The sequence below is a fragment of the Chiloscyllium plagiosum genome, chromosome 4, assembly GCF_004010195.1.
Source record: "Chiloscyllium plagiosum isolate BGI_BamShark_2017 chromosome 4, ASM401019v2, whole genome shotgun sequence".
Lineage (NCBI taxonomy): Eukaryota > Metazoa > Chordata > Chondrichthyes > Orectolobiformes > Hemiscylliidae > Chiloscyllium > Chiloscyllium plagiosum.
In genome coordinates, this window is record NC_057713.1 from 2,884,156 (window position 1) to 2,906,218 (window position 22,063).

General features: G+C 40.7%; 1 protein-coding gene across 1 annotated transcript in view; it reads left to right on the forward strand.

Moving 5' to 3' along the window:
- The window catches only part of LOC122548812 (laminin subunit alpha-3-like), a 376,692-nt gene that overhangs the window by 153,807 nt on the left and 200,822 nt on the right, over positions 1-22,063 (forward strand). Inside the window, exons 22-26 of the mRNA XM_043687604.1 lie at positions 3,735-3,891; positions 8,537-8,669; positions 14,551-14,693; positions 14,829-14,935; positions 20,637-20,784. Coding sequence (XP_043543539.1) covers positions 3,735-3,891; positions 8,537-8,669; positions 14,551-14,693; positions 14,829-14,935; positions 20,637-20,784 — 688 coding nt within the window. The remainder of the gene's footprint in view (positions 1-3,734; positions 3,892-8,536; positions 8,670-14,550; positions 14,694-14,828; positions 14,936-20,636; positions 20,785-22,063) is intronic.

The window sequence follows — 22,063 nt, forward strand, 5'->3', positions numbered from 1 at the left end:
AAAGCATACCAAATGCCTTCTTCACTATCCTATCTACCTGCAACTTCACTTTCAAGGAGCTATGAACCTGCACTCCAAGGTCTCTTTGTTCAGCAACACTCCCGAGGACCTTACCATTAAGTGTATGAGTCCTGCTAAGATTTGCTTTCCCAAAATGCAGCACCTCGCATTTATCTGAATTAAACTCCATCTGCCACTTCTCAGCCCATTGGCCCATCTGGTCCAGATCCTGTTGTAATCTGAGGTAACCCTCTTCGCTGTCCACTACACCTCCAATTTTGGTGTCATCTGCAAATTTACTAACTGTACCTCTTATGCTCATATCCAAATCATTTATGTAAATAACAAAGAGTAGAGGACCCAGTACCGATCCTTGTGGCACTCCACTGGTCACAAGCCTCCAGTATGAAAAACAACCCTCCACCACCACCCTCTGTCTTCTACCTCTGAGCCAGTTCTGTATCCACATGGCTAGTTCTCACTGTATTCCGTGAGATCTAACCTTGCTAATCAGTCTCCCATGGGGAACCTTGTCAAACACCATCCTGAACTCCATATAGATCACATCTACCACTCTGCCTCATCAATCCTCTTTGTTACTTCCTCAAAAAACTCAATCGAGTTTGTGAGACATGATTTTCTACGCACAAAACCATGTTGACTATCCCTAATCAGTCCTTGCCTTTCCAAGTACATGTACATCCTATCCCTCAGGATTCCCTCCAACAACTTGCTCACCACCGATGTCAGGCTCACTGGTCTATAGTTCCCTGGCTTGTCCTTACCACCCTTCTTAAAGAGTGACACCATGTTAGCCAACCTTCAGTCTTCCGTCACCTCACCTGTGACTATCGATGATACAAATATCTCAGCAAGAGGCCCAGCAATCATTTCTGAGGCTTCCCACAGAGTTCTAGGATACACCTGTTCAGGTCCTGGGGACTTATCCACTTTTATGTGTTTCAGACATCCAGCACTTCCTCCTCTGTAATATGGGCATTTTGCAAGATGTCGCTATGTATTTTCCTACTGTCCATATCTTCTGGAACAAAACTGTTGTGTCGGTAAAGAAAGCCTCCCCAGTGTTTGAAACACTGTGGTGAATATTGACACATTCTATACAAGCTGATATAAAAACCAAGCAGAGGGGCACACTGTTGCCATTTCCAGGACAAATGCCAGAGACCATACGGTGCAGCTTCAGACTGGCGGTGTTTGCCCACATACTGCAATGTTTTTTAAAGACTGCACAAGTTCAAGGGATGCCAATGAATATCTGCTGAGTAACAAATTGTTCTGGGACAGCTCATGGTAAGATAAGGCCAGAATTGGTCTTAATAGCTGCAAAAGGGGCAGGTAGATAATTAATGAGGTGGGTTTGGTAAGATTCGGTGAGGAAATGCACTATATCTCGGAGTGGAAATCCCTTTTTAAAAAATGATATAACATGGATTTAACCAAAAAAAAAATTGCAGCCCTATAACATTTGTAGTCTTTTTACACCGTCCTAACAATTTACTTTCCTACCTATTTTAGTGTCATCCGCAAATGTGGTAATGAAATCTTCCATCCCTTCATCTAAGTCATTCGTATAAATTGTAAACATTTGAGGTCCCGGCACTGATCCCTGTGGCACACCACTCATTAAATCTTGCCAAAACCGACACAGACCCATGTGTGTCTACTCTGCTTCATGATAATTGGAAAATCTTCTATCCATGCCAAAATGTGCCCTTTACACGATGAGCTTTTTTTTTTCTGCAACATAATATACCACCCTGTCAAATGCTTTTTGAAATCTAAATATAGTACATCTACCGATTCTCCATTATCCACAATATGCATTACTTCCTCAAAGAATTCAAATAGTTTGATCAATTTCCCTTTGACAAAACCATTTTAATTCTGCCTGATTACATTGAACGTAACCAAGTGCCCTGCTATAACAACTCTAATAATGACGTGGAGGTGCCGGTGTTCGACTGGAGTGGGCAAAGTTAAAAATCACAAAATACCAGGCTATAGTCCAAAAGGTTTATTTGGAAGTGCTAGCTTTCTAAGTGCTGGTCCTTCATCAGGTAGCTGGGAAGCAGGATCATAAGACACAGAATTTATAGAAAAATATTACAGTGTCATGCAACTGAACGAATATATTGAACTAATCTAGATTGCTGTTAAGTCTTTCATTTTTTTAGAATGGGTTGCAGGTTTCAGTTCATTAATATACAAATACCATAACTTCTTTTAAGTCACATTCTCAAAATAAGGTTTTATAAAAAAAGGTAACATCTCAGCTCAGACAATGCATTAAAGCTATGAGGTTAGAGTCTGTCTATATCCCAAACTTGAGCCAAACTGGTTCTATTTACAAGTAGGAATTTATAAAATATTACATGGATTGACTGCCTACAGATTGTGTGCTTTTTGAGCAAAATAGAATGTATTTGCAAATACAATTCTGCAAATGCAAATTCACCCCATAGACTTATATATGTGTGTGCATGCATGAGAGAGAAAGAGAGTTTGAGTGTCTCTCTCTCTCTCTGAAAAAAAGATGAAAGATTTAACAGCAATCTAGGTTTGTTCAATATATTGTTTCAGTTGTATGACACTGTAATCTTTTTCTATAAATTCTGTCTTATGGTCCTGCTCCACAGTTACCTGATGAAGGAGCAGTGCTCTGTAAGCTAGTACTTCCAAATAAACCTATTGTACTATAACTTGGTGTTGTGTGATTTTTATCTTTAATAATGGCGTCTAATATTTTCTCTGTGACAGATGTGAAGCTAATTGATCTGTAGTTTCATGCTTTCTATCTCTGCTCCTTTTTGAATAAAGGAGTTACATTTTCTGTCTTCCAATCTAATAGGGCAATCCCTGAGTCAAGCAAGCTTTGAAAAAATTAAAACCAATGCATAAACTATGTCATTGATACTTCTTTTCAGAATCTAGGATGACCTCCACCTGGACCTGGGCACATGTCAGCCCTCAGCTCCAACAATTTACTCTGTATCACTTCTTTTCTGAGTCCCCCCCCCCCCACCCCCCCACACTTCCCTACCTTCCTTTTTCTGATTTATTGCTCCGTTTGGGATATTATTTGCAAAATACCCATTCAATTCGTCTGCCATTTTATTATTTCCATTTTAATTCTTTGGTCAGACTTCCTATAGGCCCAGTGCTTACCATGTTGGCATTATTTTATGCTATGTTCCTGTCACTCTACCCCACAAATCCCTCTGACCTCGACATGGATCTGTGGTCAGCCAAGCAATGGGGCTCTAAGTTATGCAACTTTGCAGCTGTTCAGAGGTCCTGTTGATGCAGTGACATCTACATGCAGAGGCCGCTGCCAGACATGAACCTCAGGGATCCACACAGTGAAAATAATTAGGGGGAACAAAAAGTCTGAGGCCTCCGATGGGTGTATCATGTCAGCAGTCACTGCTTCCTGGTCATGCTGCCAATCAGTGAAGAGCTGCAGGCGTTTGACTTGTGGGGACTTCCTCTCCCCACTGTCTTTGTTGTATCTGAAGGATTCCCTGCATTTCTTATGCCACTGATCACACTTTATTTGGCTGTAAAGTAGTTTTGGACGTGCTGTGGTTATGAAAGGATCTGGATAATTGTACGTTGTGTCCTTATTGAGAAATATTACTCAGTACAGTGTAACTTTTACATGACTATACCATTTGCACTGGGATTAAATATATCTATCTAACCTGTACTTGAAGGCCACGTCGCAACCACTATTTCCCAGATCTTCACCACCTGAAGTATGAAATTGAAGATGGCACTACACCCAATGGAAGAGCTGTTAGGTTTGGGTTTGATCCACAGGAGTTCCTGAACTTCAGTTGGAGAGGCTATGCGCAAATGTCATCTGTGCAAGTATGTGATCAAAGATTCTGATGAAATGCATGTCTGGTGAAAGCTATCTAACCTTCTCAAATCTGCTGGAATGGGTTCAGAATCATTTTGATACCATTTCATGTATAATTTTGCACTTTGCAATTTTTTGCCCATTTAAAGAAATTAAGCAGCAATTGAGGACAATAATTGGCCACTTCAGGTCGTCAATTGGAGCAAGAGTGATACCTTCCTAATATTTAACAAATAAAGCCAGTTGCAAATCATAAAATTAAAAAGATTACTTAAGAAAATGATGGAATAAATATTCTAAATGTGAAGGAATTAAGGGATGTATTAGGTTTGTACTCAGCATGTTGCAAGATGGTGGGATTATAAATGGAATAGAATGTGTGGGTTTAATTTTCATGACCATCACAAAGTTCAGTTTTGTAGGCATGTAACTGGCCCAGTTTTCATGCAGTTGCACAAATACACAAAGTCAAGCACAATGGCATACTGTCATATCCCAGAACTGCATTCTGAAATTTGTAAAAGGTTTTTATTCATTCATGGGATGAGAGTGTCGCTGGCTGGGCCAGCATTTATTGCACATCCCTAATTGACTAGAGGGCGGTTTAAGAGACAACTACATTGTTGTGGGTCTGGATTCACACATTGGCCAGACCAGGTAAGAGTAACAGTAAGTGAAAGGGTATTGGTGAAACAGATGAGAATTTTCGACAATGGTTTCATAGCTAACATTAGACTCGTAACTCCAGACTTTTTCTTCATTGAATTCAAATTCCACCATCTGCCATGATGGAATTTGAACCCAGGTCTCCAGGACATTACCTAGGTCTCTGGATTAATAGTCTCATGATAATACCACTAGGCTCCCCTAAATCTGATCTAAAACTTCCTATAGAGTGATTTGGAGATTTTGCCCTGTTTAGATCATAAAGGAGATTTTTTTAATGTTAGGTTAATACAGGTAGTTACTCCTTACTCCCCCAGCAATTTGGTTTTTTTGAATTATAAAGGGCAGAATTTTTCAGATGACATTGTTTCCCAGCCTACCACCTGAAGAGTTAGTGAGGGACATATCCCTGCTGATCACAGCAGCCCACAGCTATCTCACACTCCGAGGAGGTGAAACATCCAGCTCTCTCTCAGTTGGAAGCACCTTGGCTCTGAAACATGCTGGTCAATCTGATTGCTATCCCAGTAACACAAGCAGCATGTCCAAGACTGGCACTATAAGAAGTCTCCAGGTTCTAAGTTCTAAAGTCCAAGGCTGAAAATATGGTGAGGGAAGGACAGGCCCGGACATTGGGGATTTGGGAGGGTGTGATGAGCAGACTTAATAAAGAAGTGTGGGTGGAAGTGACCACCAAGGAAGTAAATCCTGGGATCTGGTATCAATATCAAAGCCTGTAAAGGAAGCAACACCCTGTGCCTTTCTGCCAGGAGCACAATTAGGGTGACCTGCCAGGTTGCCCCCTTGCCCCTGAACTCATCTCACCAGTTTCAAATTAAGGACAATAATGAAACATAAGAACATAAGAACTAGGAGCAGGAATAGGCCATCTTGCCCCTTGAACCATCTCTGTCATTCATTAAGATCATAGCTGATCTTTTTGTGGACTCAGCTCCACTTACCAGCCCGCTCACCGTAATCCTTAATTCCCTTACTGTTTAAAAATCTATCTATCTTTGCCTTAAGAACATTCAACAAGGCAGCCTTAACTGCTTCACTGGGCAGAGAATTGCACAGATTCACGACACTTTGGGAGAAGAAGTTCCTTCTTAATTCAGTCCTAAACCTGCTCCCTTTATTTTAAGGCTATGCCCTCCAGTTCTAGTTTCACCTGCCAGGCGACATACTTTCAGGACCTCAGTTGGGGTGAGAGTGATCCAGGGAGCTTGAGGATTCAGATGTACCCTGTAAAATTGCGGTCAGATTGGGGCAGGTGGGAGAGTAGCAGGAAGGCAATCTAGGCAAATTTTACCTGCCTGTCCGCCTACAAACCTATCAGTGGAGTCTGTGAATTTTTGCCCCTACTTTTTTCTATGGTATTGGTGCTGGACACTTTTGTTATAAAAAAATATGATTGTTCCAAATATCTTGGCTATTTTGGCTTGATTTATACTCAGATACAGAACAGACTTACTGTTAATGCTGCTGATTGCCTTTTTCTCTTTCGCTTTCTGTTACAAAGTGAATAAGTTTCAAGGTAGTGGAGTATTGCTACAACTGTACAGGTTTTTGATGAGACTGTATTTAGAGTCTGCTATAAGGGAGTCTAAAGTTATGGGGAAGAGACAGGAAAGTGAAGTTGAGGCGAAATTATGTAAACCATGACCTTATTGAATGGCAGACTGGAGGTGCTGTGTGCTCTCCTCCTGTTCCTGTTTCATATATTCCCGAGTACCCTTTATCCTCCTGTGCCTTCCTTCAGAAGACTGTTTCTCCAATATGAGGATTCCTTCCTAATGTGCCAGTTGTAAATTATTGCTTGAGAGTTACTCTACAGACGTCTTTGGGTTGAATTTCCATGGGAGTTATTCCAACTCCTTAACTTCCCTGGCTCCTCTTCCAAAGTTTAGATGTGCAAACATTTAGTGCATTGTGTTTGTTTCATCATTTACTTTATGGTTACTATCTGTCTTAATTCTAACTACCTTCCTTAATTCCATAACCCTCAATACCTTTAACTAACAAATTTTGATAAATCTCAGTTTTTACATTTTACAATTGGTAGCCAATAACAGCAGCTTTTTGGTGGAGAGTGTTCCAGATTTACACCAACCTTTGTGTCCAGAAGTTCCTCTCATATTGCCTGAGCTTACATTTACCATTCTCCCCTGACCAGAGGAAATGAATTCACTTTATCCATTCTATCAACTCCTTTAATTGTTTTCAACACTTCCACCAGATTACATAGGAACAGGAGTAGACTATCCAGGCCCTTGAGTCTGTTCTGCCATTCAGTGAAATCATGGCTGATCTGTGACCTAACTCCAAATGCCTGCCTTTGGCCCATATCTCTTAATACCTTTGCTTAAAGGACATTTATCTATCTCAGAGTTAAAGTTAACAACTGATCTAGCATCAACCTCCATTTATGGAGGAGAGTTCCAAACACCTACCAGCCTTTGTGTGTAAAAATGTTTTTGAACATGTTTCCTGAATAGTCTGGCCCTAATTTTTCGACAATGTTCCTGTGTTCTAAAATTCCCAACCAGTGGAAATAGTTTATTTTTATCTACCCTATCTATCCCTGTTAATATCTTGAAGACTTTGATCAGATCACCTCTTAACCTTCTAAATTCTGAAGAAAACAGGCCTAATTTGTATAATCTTGCTTCACAACTTAATCCTTGAAATCCAGGTATCATTCCTGTATTCCCTCTAAGGGTAATATATCCTTCCTAAGATGAGGTGCCCAGATCTGCTGACAGTACTCAAGGTGGGATCTAACCAGGTTTTGTACAGCTGCAGCTTAACTTCTCTGTCTTAATACTCCTGTCCTCTAGATAGAAAAGACTGGCATGGCATTAGCTTTCCTGATCATCTTCTGCATCTATTCATGGCATTTTAATGAACTATGCACCTGAATCCACAAAGTCTTTTTGGACATCCACTGCATTTAACTTCATCACCATCTAGAAAGTAGCCTGATTTATCCTTTATCATGTCCAAATTGGATCACCTCACAAATGCTTACATTGAACTCCCTCTGCAACAGTTTCGCCTAATCACTTAGTCTGTCAATATCCGTTTGTAATTTTATGCTATCATCTACACTGTCCACAATGCCACTAACATTATAATCAGCAAATTTGGATTCTCTTGGGAATACAAGCCTTGTCTATGTAACCTGTCCTTATAACTTAATTCTGTAAGCTCAGCAAAGATGGAAATTTACCAGTCAGTTCATTTCATTTTCTGCTTAACAGTTAGCACCCTGTAAGAAGATATATTGGATATTCCCAGCTAGGCTCCACAAGAATATAGTAATCATTCTTATAAATAAGGCATGTTTACAGGTACATTATGTGAATTCAATTCTTCACACTATAATGAGTTCACTGCTTGAAAGTTAAAGTGGAGAAATCCTATGTAATATTATAAATTATCCATTGACTTTGCTTTTAAATTTGGTTTCTGCTAGATATCTCTGCTGCTAACTTGCTGCAGTTTTGGGTTACCAGTTCAAACACCATTGCTTGCTTTATGGCATTCAAGTGCTGCTTGGGGTGATCTTCTACTATTGGTGGTGTTTGGGTTTTTCTTTATGCTCCTTTGATTGCATTTTTCTTCCCAGCCAGAGGTGGTCATGTCTATCACTGTGACTTCTCCTAATCTGTTTCGCATAATCTTCCGGTACAAGAACCGTACCCCAAAGCCTGTTAGAGGAAGGATCTCAATCACTGAGGAAGTAAATGTTGATTCTTGCTGTAACTGTAAGTGGCTTTCATTTCTGCACTAGTTTGTCCACCATCTTTCTGAAAACCTACCATAACAACTTCCTACCCTTACTTATTTAAATGAGGTGACTTTCTTTGACCTTGAAGGATCTCCTGGTCTTCATTCTGCATGAGCTCCCTTGACTAGCACTGCCGCTAACTCTGCTTCTAGATTACCCTACCAGTCATGTGTTCATTAACTTCACTTTTACAGAATAACGTGAGGGTAACAGTGCATGTGGAGAATAGAAACCTCAATTTGTTCCGCATCGCCTTCAGATATATTAACCCCGGATTCACTACTGTGTACGGCCATGTAGCAATTTACCAAGCACAACCAAGCACAGGTAAGACTGAGCAGTGTACAGGGTCCAAAAACTTAACTGGCCTGAATTCATCCTATGGTAAGTAAAGTATTTTTAAAATCCTTTTGCATTTTGCCTAAGACAGTGAGTACTACATCTGCATGGGTAACATGTAGGGTTGCCAACTCTGTTGGATGTATTTCTGGAGGTTTTGTTGCATGATGTCCTACTTCCAACTGCACTGCTTACTCCCCCTACCTCTCCTCATGGTGGCTGAATTTATGTGTCCTCATAGGCATCACCTTCTCACAGCCATTAGGGAAGAGGACAGGCTCTTCCTTAACTTGACTGGACTGGATCATTCTTGAATATCACGCAGCCTTTTCTCTCATCTCAAATATTTTTGTAACTAAGCCAAACGTTTTCAAAGAAATTCCCTTTATGACATTCAATATGTCAATCAGCTTCTCCCTTGGCAGCCTCTGCCTTCCTGCCTTTGTCTCTTTAGCTCTCTGCCTCTCTGGTTTACTTGGGCCTAATGGAGAGAGTCCTCAGCATAGTCAAAATGGCTCTGGAGCCCCGATTCCAGAAGTTTCACCATTTTCTCTGGGATGAGGGCAGCAAAGGGACATTTTAGGCTTCTTGAAGGCTTTTGCATTTGTAAAAGTACAGCTTTTGCAAACTGATCCAATTTTCTTTAGTGTTCAATCCAAAATATGACAAAAGATATCTATACGTTCCAGGAGAAGGCTTACACTTACTGAATCTCTTTGGGGAGTTAGGTATCTGTTTGGATAGGTCCAGAGCTAAGGTGCCCTTTTGGACAACTTATGTCACCTTTAAAAGAGATGAATTATTGGAATTATTAAAATTGTGAATATGAAATTAATGTGTATAAATCTCAACTGTGAAGCCATTAAGGCATTTAAATTCACTCAACTGTCAATCTGTCAGTGCATTTAAATCTACTACCTTTTCAATAATAGTATAGACTGTGGTTTAAAAATAATTTCGTGTTTGCAATTTCAATTTAAGAGCCTGAGAACTATTATAATAAGATTAGGAGTGTGTGACTAATTTCACAAACTATTATTAACATAGTGGGCCACTTGTCAGTTCATAGTCTGTTAGTTTCAAATAATTAGAAAACCTTTATTGTAGATATATTAATATTTGTTTTTATAAGGTATTAAATAATTGAAGGAATTTCAATGTAGTGAATAGGTTTTTAATCAGTGGAAGTTTTTAAAAAAATAATAAAGTCACCAATAGAAACTTAGAAATGTATATTATTTCATGTCCTGAGGTCTCTCATGGCAGCTACTTTCTATGTAAATGCAAGGGTGGTAGGTGGGAGGAGGGAGGGGACATTGGTTGTAATGAGAAGGTACTAGGTTGGCAAAGGGATAATGAAAGACCTTTGGGAATCAGTCCAGAGGTATATAGGTTTACATTAAGGATGTAGAGGGGCAGAGCTTTGGCCTGGGAGCATCGGTTGGTGTAGATTGACATGGATGTGGCACAGTGAGTATGTAGGGGACTTAGGGTTATGGGGGATGTGAGGGGCGAGTTTTAGAGGGCTTCTCTTTTTATTTTATAACTTTGCTTGCAAGTCCTAGAGTGCCAAAGTCATCCTTTCACAGAGCCTGCCCCTGCGCACAGCTGTCCTGGTGGCTGTATTTTCTCTGTGTCTGAGGGCAGTGGGTCCAGCTCCCATTAACACTAGCCCCAGACTGAAAATCAGATCATCTGAGGCACTTCTTCCCAAGTCAAATTTATGAGATGTGAGTTTTCTCAACTTTACGGTTTTGAATCAAGAATGAAAATTTAGGCCCTTATCTCACATCACCGCGAAAACAATGTGATGATGTCCAGGAGACTAATGGTTTGTTGCTGGAACCTCCAGTACTATCCAGAAGGTTGGCAACCTGAGTGTCGAAATAAACTACTATGGCTTCAGCCCATGCCTTGGCTGCAGTTGTGCTCAAGCATTAACTGTACATGTAGCTTCCACCCTTACCTTACCTAACAACCATATTGACATGGAATTGCTTTGAGTGTGGCATTGCAGAAGTATTTCCAATGTCATTTGCTAATAGAAACTTCTTTCTAAAGTTTCTACAGTGTTTGTTTGCTGATGTTGCAACATAAAATCCCATGGAAAACAAATGTGAATTCTCTGGTAATAGTTTGTAAATTCTATTTTTTAGTTGGCTGGGATGGAGGTTTAAATGTATGATTATTTTTGTTAGTTTCCAATATCATGGATCAAATGCTTTATGCTAACAGTTTTTACTCTTTTCTTTATTTTCAAATAATTAATTGGATGTGGCATCAAAGGTAAGGGTCAAATTGCCGTAGTCCTAGCAGACCATAAGCTGCTGTCTCATTAGAGATAGATAGAGATAGAGAGAGAGAGAGATGACTGGTAATGAGTTTGACCTGAGAGTCACACACCTCAGGCAAGGGGAGAGGTTGAGAAAGTGATACCTTCGTGGTAACATAAGCTAGTACAGCATCTGAACCCCTGCTGTTGGCATCACTTTGCATGGCAAACCAGCTGGAAAGCCAACTGAACTAACCAAGCCTCAATGTCATTGGTTAGGCCGGAATCTATTGATCATTCCTAATTGTCCTTAATAAGATGGTGGTGAGTCACATTCTTGAATAAAACTTAGTGTCTTCTGGACCACTTCAGAGGGAAATTGTGAGTCAATTACATTGCTGTGGGTCATGTAGGCCAGAAAAGGTAAGGATGACCGATTTACTTCCTTGAAGGAAAGGTGAGAAACGAGAGTCTCACACTAGTGTTCTGGATTAAACAAAGATAATTACTGAGGCACGAAGACAGATTTGACCTAAGTGGACTGGTTGGGAAGACTGAAAGGTAGGATTATTGACAAGCAGTGGCAGATGTTAATTCGTCCAAACAATCTAACCACCTTGATATTTAATGGCATTACCATCACTGAATCCCACAGACCAGAAACTGAACTGGACTCACCATATAAATACAATGGTTATATATAATGGTCAGAAGCTAGGAATACTGTGGTGAGTAATTCACCTCCTGATACCCCAAGGTTGTCCATCATCTGCAAGGCACAAGTCAGGATGGAATTCTTGCCACCTGCTTGAGAAGCTTGACACCATCCAGGATAAAGTAGCCTACCATCTACATTCCTTAGATTAGATTACTTTCAGTGTGGAAGCAGGCCCTTTGGCCCAACAAGTCCACACTGACCCTCTGAAGAGCAACCCACCCATACCCATTCCCCTACATTTACCCCTTCACCTAACACTATAGGCAATTTAGCATGGCCAATTCATCTAACCTCCACATTTTTGGACTGTGGCAGGAAACGGGAGCACCCGGAGGACACGGGGAGAATGTGCAAACTCCACACAGACAGTTGCCTGAGGCGGGAATTGAACCCGGGTCCCTGGCACTGTGAGGCAGCAGTGCTAACCACTATGCCACCATACCATCTTTCAAGTATACTGCAGAAATTTACCAAAGATCCTGAGGCAGTACCTTCCAAACCTAGGAACATTTCCATCTAAAAGGACAAAGGAAGCAGATATATCGGAGCACCACCACATGCAAATTTCGCTCCAAATTACTTACCATCCTGTCTTGGAAATATATGACCATTATTTTAATGTTGCTGGGTCAAAATCTTGGAATTCTCTCCCTAATAGCAATAGAGGTCTACATACACCAAATGGACTGCAGCTGTGCAAGAAAACAGCTTACCCCCACCTTCTCAAGGGAAACTAGGAACAGGCAATAAATGCTGGCCCAGCCAGTGATGCCCACATCCCACAAGTGAAACCTTTTTTTCTGGATGGCAAAATATATCTAGTGGGGTTCCACAGGGTTTATTCCTTAGGGTCCAACAATATGCAATCTATATTGCTGACCTGTATACAGAATGAAAAACACTTTAGCCAACGACAGTAAAATAGGTGGGAAGGTAAGTTGCAATGAAGAAATAAGAAATTTACAAATGGATATGGATATGGATATAGATTAGGTATATGGGCCAAAATTTGGCAGATGGAGATTAACATGAATAAGTATGAGATTATCCATTTTGGTCAGAAGAATTAACAGACAACTTATTATCTAAACCGAGAGAAACTTCAGAATGTCTTGGTGTAGAGGGATCTGGGTGTCCTCATGAATGTATTGTAGAAAACTAGTCTTCAGGTACAGCATGTAATATGGAAGGCAATTGGAATTTTGGCATTTATTCCTAAAGGTATAGAATGTAAAAATAAAGAAGTGTGCTGCAACTATATAAGGCATTAGTGAGACCGCACTTGAAGTATTGCATACAGTTGGACCCCTATATTGAGTTGGAGTGTAGTTCCATTGGAAATAGTTCAGAGGTGGTTTCCTAGATTAATTCCAGAGATGAGGGGTTCGTCCTATGCAATTTAGGCTATACTCTGGAGTTTAGAAGTTTGAAAAAAAATGTAATTGAACTATGTAAGATGCTAAGGGGTTTGACAAAGTAGACATAGAAAGAATACTTTCTCATGTGGTGCTATTTAGAATGACAGATAATTGTTTTATGATAAGGGGTAATGGATTAAAAACAGAGATGAGGAGGAACTACTTGTTTCATAGAGTTGTAAAACTGTATAATTCACTTCTCCAGAATGTGGTTGATGGTGTACTATTGAGTAAATTTAAGGAGGAGATAGACAGTCAGGTTTTTAATTAGTAACAGGTTGAAAGGTTATGGGGAGTGTGAGGGAAAGTGGAATTGAGGCCAAGCTGTGATCAGTCATGAAATAAAAAAAAAGATCTGCAGATACTGAAAATCAGAAACAAAATTAGAAATTGATGGAAAAACGTAGCAGGTCTGGCAGCATCTGTGGAGAGAAATCAGAGTTAACATTTTGGGTCTGTTGACTCTTTTTTAGAAGATCAGAAGAAGGGTCACTGTATCAGAAATGTTAACACTGCCAGATGCTGCCGGAACTGCTGAGCTTTTCCAGTGATTTCTGATTCTTTTGTGATCAGTCATGAATGTATCAAATGACAAGTAGGCTTGATAGGCTGAGTTGTCTACTCCTGCTCCTAGTGCTTAAGATCTTATGTTCTTCTGAGGATATTCATGAAATAATTATTGAATGGCCTCATTCTGCTCTTATGTCTTTATGTCTTATGAACTTAAGGATTTTTACCACAATTTGATTGATTAATTGACATGTTGAAGCTGGCTTTTTATTCTAAATTCTGTTTAATTCAAAGTCTTATTGATGAGGTGCTTACACACAAGAAGACAGGGGTGGGCTGAAATTGCGTTGCCGCCTACCAGTGCAGACCTGAGGTGGGAACAGTGGCAGGCAGATGCCAAGCATAGCAAGTTAGAAGGGTTACCTCCTTCACTAGGGCATTAGCCTCATTCTGTGGATGACTGTTTCCAGTGTTAGGGATATCACTAAGCGGAGGAGAACAATTAAGAAGAAGATAATAAACGAGAACTAGAAGCAACTAGAACAGTAAGTTGCGAAATGGAATCCACTGCCCTGAAAGAGTGGTGGAAACTGATTGAGTTACCTTCAAATGTGGAATTGGACATATTCATGAAAAGGAAAAAAAAAAGCAGGGTTGTGAGGAAAGAGCAGGGGACTAATTAGGTAGTTCTTTTGAAGAGACAACACAGGCACGATTGTTAAAATGGCCCTTCAGTATTGTATAGTTCTATGTCTACATTTTTACTTGAAAGCAAATCAGGAAGTACTTTAACTGATATGATATTTTTAATATAAGGAACTATAAATGAATTTATAAATATGTTGCAATCCCCAAATATTTCAGAATGAATACTGCAATTATCTGTTTTGACAGCACCATTGTATAGTCCAGAACTTTCTGGTGATCCAATTCTTTTTACCTTGTTCCTAGTGTTACCCCAGGCAAAAGAAATTATCTTTGCTCGAAGTAAAGAGCCATCTTTTGTTACGGTCGCAAGGAGTAACTATGGTGACCCTTTCCCACTCACACCTGGGACTTGGACTGTCAACATCGAGGCAGAAGGAGTACTTCTGGTGAGAACAATATGCATTGTATTAGAGCATTGGAAAATTCTTATCAGTAGCTTGAACATCTATTGGAATGAAAGTAAACTTTCTGGTTAGATTCAGTAATTGATCTAATCCATCAATGTATTTTTAAATTATTAGGATTATCTGATTCTGCTGCCCAGTGATTATTATGAAGCTCCGATTCTGCAGTTACAAGTGACAGATCCCTGTACTTATGCAGCTAATCCTGAACAAGTGGGAAAAAAGTAAGCAAAAGACAGATAACAAATTTCTCTAGATTTAAAAGTTGAGGATGTGCTTCCCTTAACCTTGCTGACCTACATTGGCTTCTAGTTTGACAATGCTTCAACATAAAATTTAGATTTTAAGATTCTTCTCTTTGCTTTCAAATCCCTCCATACCCTGGCACCCTCACTATCAATGTAGTCTCCTCCAATCCTTGAACATCTCCAGTTTTAATTGCTGCTCCATTGGTGACCATAGCTTCAACTTTCTTGGTCCCAAGCTCTAGAACCCAACCCTTTCCATTTTCACAACTCTTTTTAAAACTTATTTCTTTGGCTAAACTGTGGTGCTCTGTCCTGTTATTCCTTATGTGGTTTGGTGCTCAACTTCTGACATTGCTCCTGAAAAGCTCCTTGTGTATTGTAAGTCCGTCTAAACACAAGTAGTTGCCAGTCCTTAATGATACTTTTATTTGAGGTTTAAGGTTTTTTTTTGAATTTTTTGATTTAAAACTAAATAATCAAAACAACGAAAGTATTTATAATAAGGCCATATGAAATGGGTAGGAGTAGGCCATTTGGCCCTTGGAGCCTGCATTTGCTATTCAATAGGATCGTGGCTGATGTCAGCCTTAAATTTACACAGGGACACTGCCTCCACAGTTCTCCATGGCAAGGAGTTAAAAAGACACTCAATCCTCTGAGAGAAGAAATTCCGCCTCACCCTCCTCATCCTTTTATTTTGAGACTATGTCCTCTGGTCCTAGACTTTCCCATGAGGGGAAACATCTTTTCTGCATTTACTCTGTCAAGTTCCTTAAGAATCCCTTTTGTTTCAATGAGATCACCTCTTATTCTTTCTAATCAGCAGTGAGTAGAGCCCCAATCTGTTTAACCATTGCTCATAAGACAATCCCTCCATACTGGGGATCATTCCAGTGAACTTTCTCTGAGCTGCCTCTAGTGGATAAGGGGACCAAAACTGCTCACAGTTGCAGTAAGACCACCCTGTTCATATACCCTAACTCCCTTGAAATGAGGGCCAACATATCATTAACCTTCCTGATTACTTGCTGCACCTGTGTTTCATGCCCAAGTACCTAAGTTCCTTTGTGTATTTCTCCACTTAAATAACACGCCATTCTTTTGTTCTCCCTTCCAAAATGAACAACTTCATATTTTCCCACATTATACTCCATTTGCCAACTTTCTGCTCATTTACCTAACCTAATAATATCTCTTTGGAAACTGCATCCCTCTTGCAAATTGCCTTTCCACCTATTTTTGTGCCGTGTGGAAATTTGGCTCCAGTACATTTGCAGCTTTCCTCTAAGTCATTAATATATATGTATGGAACAACTTCGGTTATCCGAACACGATCTCAAAATCCTGTAAATGCTTCCTTTGTTTACGATCAGATCAGTTATCCAAACAATCAGTTAGCCGACTCTAAGTCATTAATATATATGTATGGAACAACTTCGGTTATCCGAACAAGACGGGCAGGGAGTATTTCGCTCGGCTAACTGATTGTTTGGATAACTGATCTGATCGTAAACAAAGGAAGCATTTACAGGATTTTGAGATCGTGTTCGGATAATCCAGAATTTGGATAATTGATGTTCGGATAGCCGAGGTTGTTCTGTATGGTAAACAGTTGCGGTCCCAGCAATGATCACTTTAGAATCTCACTGATCACAGGTCATCAACTTGGGAAAGAATGCCTTATACACGCTCACTGTTTCTTTCTCATTAGACATAATTCTTAATCATTTGAACTGGACTTATGAATTTTGAGTGTGGGCCCAGAACTGATAATGTAATCTCTGGTCTGTAGTTAGCCACTCTTTCCTTTGCTGTCTCTGCAACATTGCAATTACATCAGTTACACCTTGGCAATTTACCATAATTCCTACATAATTTTCATATTGATGGAGGACTCAAAAATTAGAACCAGCATCTCATCTACTTGTGTTCTGTCTTTGTTCAACAGTCTAGACATCATAACAGCAGGATATCAAAATTATGTTCCACTAGCTTTTCAGATTCTTTCCATACAACTCATGTACTGACTAATGAGCCTAACTGAAATCCTAGCAATGACTGTGAACCTCATATTAGCCACCTGGCTTAATCAAGGGAGGATTTGCCACCACCAGGAGTCTTCAACATTGACTCCGGACCCCATGAACTCTCAGGATTTCAGATTAAACATGGACAAGGAAACCTCCCGCTGATTACCACATAATGTCCTCCCTCAGCTGATGTGTCAGAACTCCTCTACATTGAACAAAACTTGGAGGGAGCATTGAAGGCGGCAAGGGCACAAAATATACTCTGGGTGGGGCATTTACTGATCAAGCTGGTCAGCTCCTAAAGGACATAGCTGCCAGACTGGTTCTGCAGCAGTAGGTGAGGGAACCAACAAGATGGAAAAACATACTTGACTGTATCCTGACCAATTTACCATTGCAGATGCATCTGTCATGACAGTGTCGGTAAGAGTGACCACTGCACAGTCCTTGTGGAGGCAAAGAACCGCCTTCACATTGAGAATGACATTCATTGTGTTTGTGTGGCACTATCACCGTGCTAAATGGGATGGATTTTGAACTGCTTACCAACTCAGGACTGAACATCCATGTGACTGTATGGGCTATCAACAGCAACAGAATTGTTTTCTAGCCTGATCTGTAACCTCTTGGCCTGGCACATTCCCCACACACATTAACATCAAGCTAGGGGACCAATCGTAGTTCATTGGAGAATGCAGGAGGTGTCAATCTGGTGAAGCTACCAAACAGGACTACTTGCATTCCAAACCACATAAGCAGCAAGTGATAGACAAAGCTAAGTGATCCCAGAATCAATGGATCAGATCTAAACTCTGCTGTCATGCCACATCCAGAACTGAATGATGGTGGACAGTTAAACAACTCAATAGAGCAGGAGGCTTCACAAATATACCCATCATCAATAATGGAAGATCCCAGCACATCAGTGCAAAAGATAAGGCTGAAGTGTTCACAGCAATCTTTGGCCAGAAGTGCCGAGTTGATGATCCATCTCAGCCTCCTCCAATGGTCCCTGGATCACAGATACCAGTCTTCAGCCAATTCAACTCACTCCACGTGATACCAATAAAAGGATGAAGGCACTGGATACTCCCAAGACTGAGACGTGACTATATTCCAGCAATCGTAATGCAAACTTGTGCTCTTGAACTTGCTGCTCCTCTAGCCAAGCTGATCCAACACAATTACAACACTGTTACCTACCCAACAGTGTGGACAATAGCTCAGGCATGTCCTGTACACAAAAAAAAATGCAACCCAGCCAATTACAGTCTACACTTGAACATCAGTAAAACGATGGAAGGTGTCATCAACACTGTTATCAAGCAGCACCTGCTCAGCAATAACCTGCTCAGTGACAACAGTTTGAGTTCTACTTCAGCCACTCAGTACCTGACCTCATCATAGCCTTGATTCAACCATGGACAAAATTTACATCAAGGTTGCATTTGATCAAGTGTAGCGTAAAGGAACTCGAGCAAAACTGGAATCGAGGGGTATCAGTTGGCAAACTCTCCACTGGTTGGAGTCATACCTGGCATAGGAAGATGATTGTGGTTTTTGGAATCATTCATCTCAGCCTCAGGACATCTCTGCATGAGTTCTTCAGGATACACCTAGGCTCAACTATCTTCAGCAGCTTCATCAATGACCCTTCCTCCATCATTAGGTCTGAAGTAGGAATGTTCGCTGCTGATTGCACAAAGTTCAGCACCATTCATGACTCCTGAGATACTGATGCAGTCCATGTTCAAATGCAAGTTGATCTGGACAATATCCTGGCTTGGGCTGACAAGTGGCAAGTAACATTCATACCACACGGGCAGCATGGTGGTACAGCGGTTAGCACTGCTGCCTCACAGCGCCAGATTCCCAGGTTCAATTCCCACCTCAGGCAACTGTCTGTGTGGAGTTTGCACATTCTCCTCGTATCTGCTTGGGTTTCCTCAGGGTGCTCTGGTTTCCTGCCACAGTCCAAAGACGTGCAGGTTCGGTGAATTGGCCATGCTAAATTGCCCATCATATTAGGTGAAGGGGTAAAGGTAGGGGAATGGGTCTGGGTGGGTTGCTGTTCGGAGGGTCGGTGTGGACTTGTTGGGCCGAAGGGCCTGTTTCCACACTGTAAGTAATCTAATCTAATCACACAAATGCCAGGCTATGACCATCACCAATAAGAGGCAATCTAACCATTGCTCCATTACAAAATTCCTCACTATCAACATCATAAGCATTTGCTAGAAACTCAATTGGACTCCTCATATAAACATTGTGGCTACAGAACAGATCAGAGGCTAACAATATTGTGGTGAGTAACTCATATCCTGACTCCCCAAAGCCTGTCTATCATCTACAATGTGTAAGTCAGCAATGTGATGGAATACTCCCTCTTGCATGGATGAGTACAGCTTCAACAACACTAAAGAAGCTTGACACCATCCAGGACAAAGCAGCCCCCACTTGACTGACACCATCCGCAAACATCCACCACTCAGTAGCAGCAGTGTGTACTATCTACAAGACACATTGTAGAAATTGCACCCCTCCCACTTCCCGCCAAGCCACTCACATCCTGACTTGGAAGTATATCTCTGTTCTTTCACTGTTGCTGGCTCAAAATCCTGGAATTCCCTCCATAGTGCATTGTGGGTCAACCCACAGTAGGTGGACTGTGATGGTTCAAGAAGGCAGTTCACCACCATCTTCTGAAGGGCAACTAGGAACAGGCAATAAGTTCTGGCCAGCCAACGATGCCTACATCCCTCAGATGAATTTTTTTTTAAAATCCAGTTTCTCTTCATACGTCAGTCACGCCATCCCAAGAATCAGTTTGTTAAAATGTTGCTGCACTTCCTCAATAGCAAGAACATCCATCCTCAGATGAGGAGATCAAAACTGCACACAATATTGCAGGAGTGGTTATCATTGCATAATTGCAGCAAGACATTTCCTTCTCCTGTACCCAAATCCTCTTGCTGTTAGGCCAGCATACCGTTTGCTTCTTGAGTGCCTATTGCACCTGTGTGCTTACCTTCAGTGACTGGTGTATGAGGATACCCAGGTCTCATTGCATATTTCCTTCTCTCAATTTATAGATGACAATATTCAGATGACAATCTCCCTTCTGGGTTTTGCTAACTTTACACGTATCCAATCTATTACTCCAGCCGCCATGCTCTGGCCCATTCTCCCACCATTTGGAGAAAAAATTGAAGAGAAGAATCTTACAAGGATTTGGAGGAAGAGCAGGGAAAGTGTGACTAACTCTGTTCAAAGAACTTTTCAGCCTTTTCTAAAGAAAACTTTTCCAGATATTTATGATGTTATAGTTCTGTTATCATGCTTGTAGATGTTTTTTCCACTGTCCTTAATGCTTCTATATCCTTTCTATAACATTGAGACCTGAACACTTAAGTCTGGTCCATCTAAGTTTAATTTAGCCCCAATTCTTAAAAAGATTGTATTTGAAAAAGGGGGTCATATTGTACTCAAAACATTAACTTTGCTTCTCTCTCCATAGATACTGCCAGACCCACTGAGCCTCCTGCACTTTCTGCTTTTATTTCAGATCACCAGCATCTGCAATATTTTGCTTTTATTGACAAAACTTCTGTCATTCAGTTAACCTAACTCTAAATTACCTTCAACAGCTGCTTGTTATACAAATATCTTCCTTTGGATATCTTCCCCTCGGCTGGAGCAGATGATGGCATATACACTGTGGATGGCAAACAGCAATCCTCGGTTCAAATACCAATCTCCTACCGGACAAGGATGGCTGTTCTCACTGGCAGACAGGTATCAAAGAATATCTAACAGACTTTATGTTCAGTTCATAGGCTTTTTTTAAAATATACATTTAGACATTAGCAAATGTATTTTGTCAATTGATGTATTTTGCCAAACTGCTAATATACTGTTTAAATATTAAAACAAACAAAAAGGTCCAAGAATTTCCAAGGGGAATTTCCTTTCCTAAAAGACATTCATGAAACTGATGCATTTTTACAACAATTGACAATGATTACATGGCTGTTCCAGATTGTTCTGGATTAGAACCCTATCCCCACAACGTTAGCTTAGGGTTTTCATTACCATTCCAGTGATGTTAACTTTATAACTTTACCTCTGCTCGCCTTTTTTGAATTGTATTCTTGCCGAGATGAATCTGGTAGAGTTTCATGGATGGTTCTTGGGGAAGTTTGATGGGAGACATTTCCAGCAAGAGTCCAGATAGATAGGAGTTCTGTGCCTGTAGGTGTTCGGAAATTAAAATTCAGTTTTCAAAAGAGGCAAGCAGTGGTAACAGCATATAGTTAATGTCTCTGTAATGGTAACCTAAAACCCCAGGCTAATGTTCTGGGCATATGGGTTCCAATCTGGAACATTATCTAGGACAGCTATGAAACTATTGTCAGCTGTTGTAAAAACCCATTTGTTTCACCAATGTCCTTTCGGAAAGGAAATCAGCCATCCTTACGTAGTCTGGCGAAATATGTCTCAAGGCCCACAGCAATGGGGTTGATTCTTAGAACATAGAACAATACAGTGCAGAAGAGGCTATTCGACCCTTGATGTTGTGCCGACCTGTGAACTACTCTCAGCTTGTCCCCCTATACTATCCCATCATCACCCATGTGCTTATCTAAGGATTGTTTAAATCTCCCTAATGTGGCTGAGTTGACTACATTAGCAGATAGGGCATTCCACTCCCTTACCACTCTCTGAGTAAAGAACCTGCCTCTGATAAAAGCAAATTACTGCAGATGCTGGAATCTGAAATCAAAAGAGAAAATGCTGGAAAGTCTCAGCAGGTCTGGCAGCATCTGTAAGGAGAGAAAAGAGCTGACATTTTGAGTCTAACTGACCCTTTGTCAAAGCTCCTACCTCTGATGTCTGTCTTAAATCTATCACCCCATAATTTATAGTTATGCCCCCTCGTACACGCTGACGTCATCATCCTAGGAAAAAGACTTTCACTGTCTACCCTGTTTAATCCTCTGATCATCTTGTATGTCTCTATCAAATCTCCTCTTAGCCTTCTTCTTTCCAATGAGAACAGACCCAAATCTCTCAG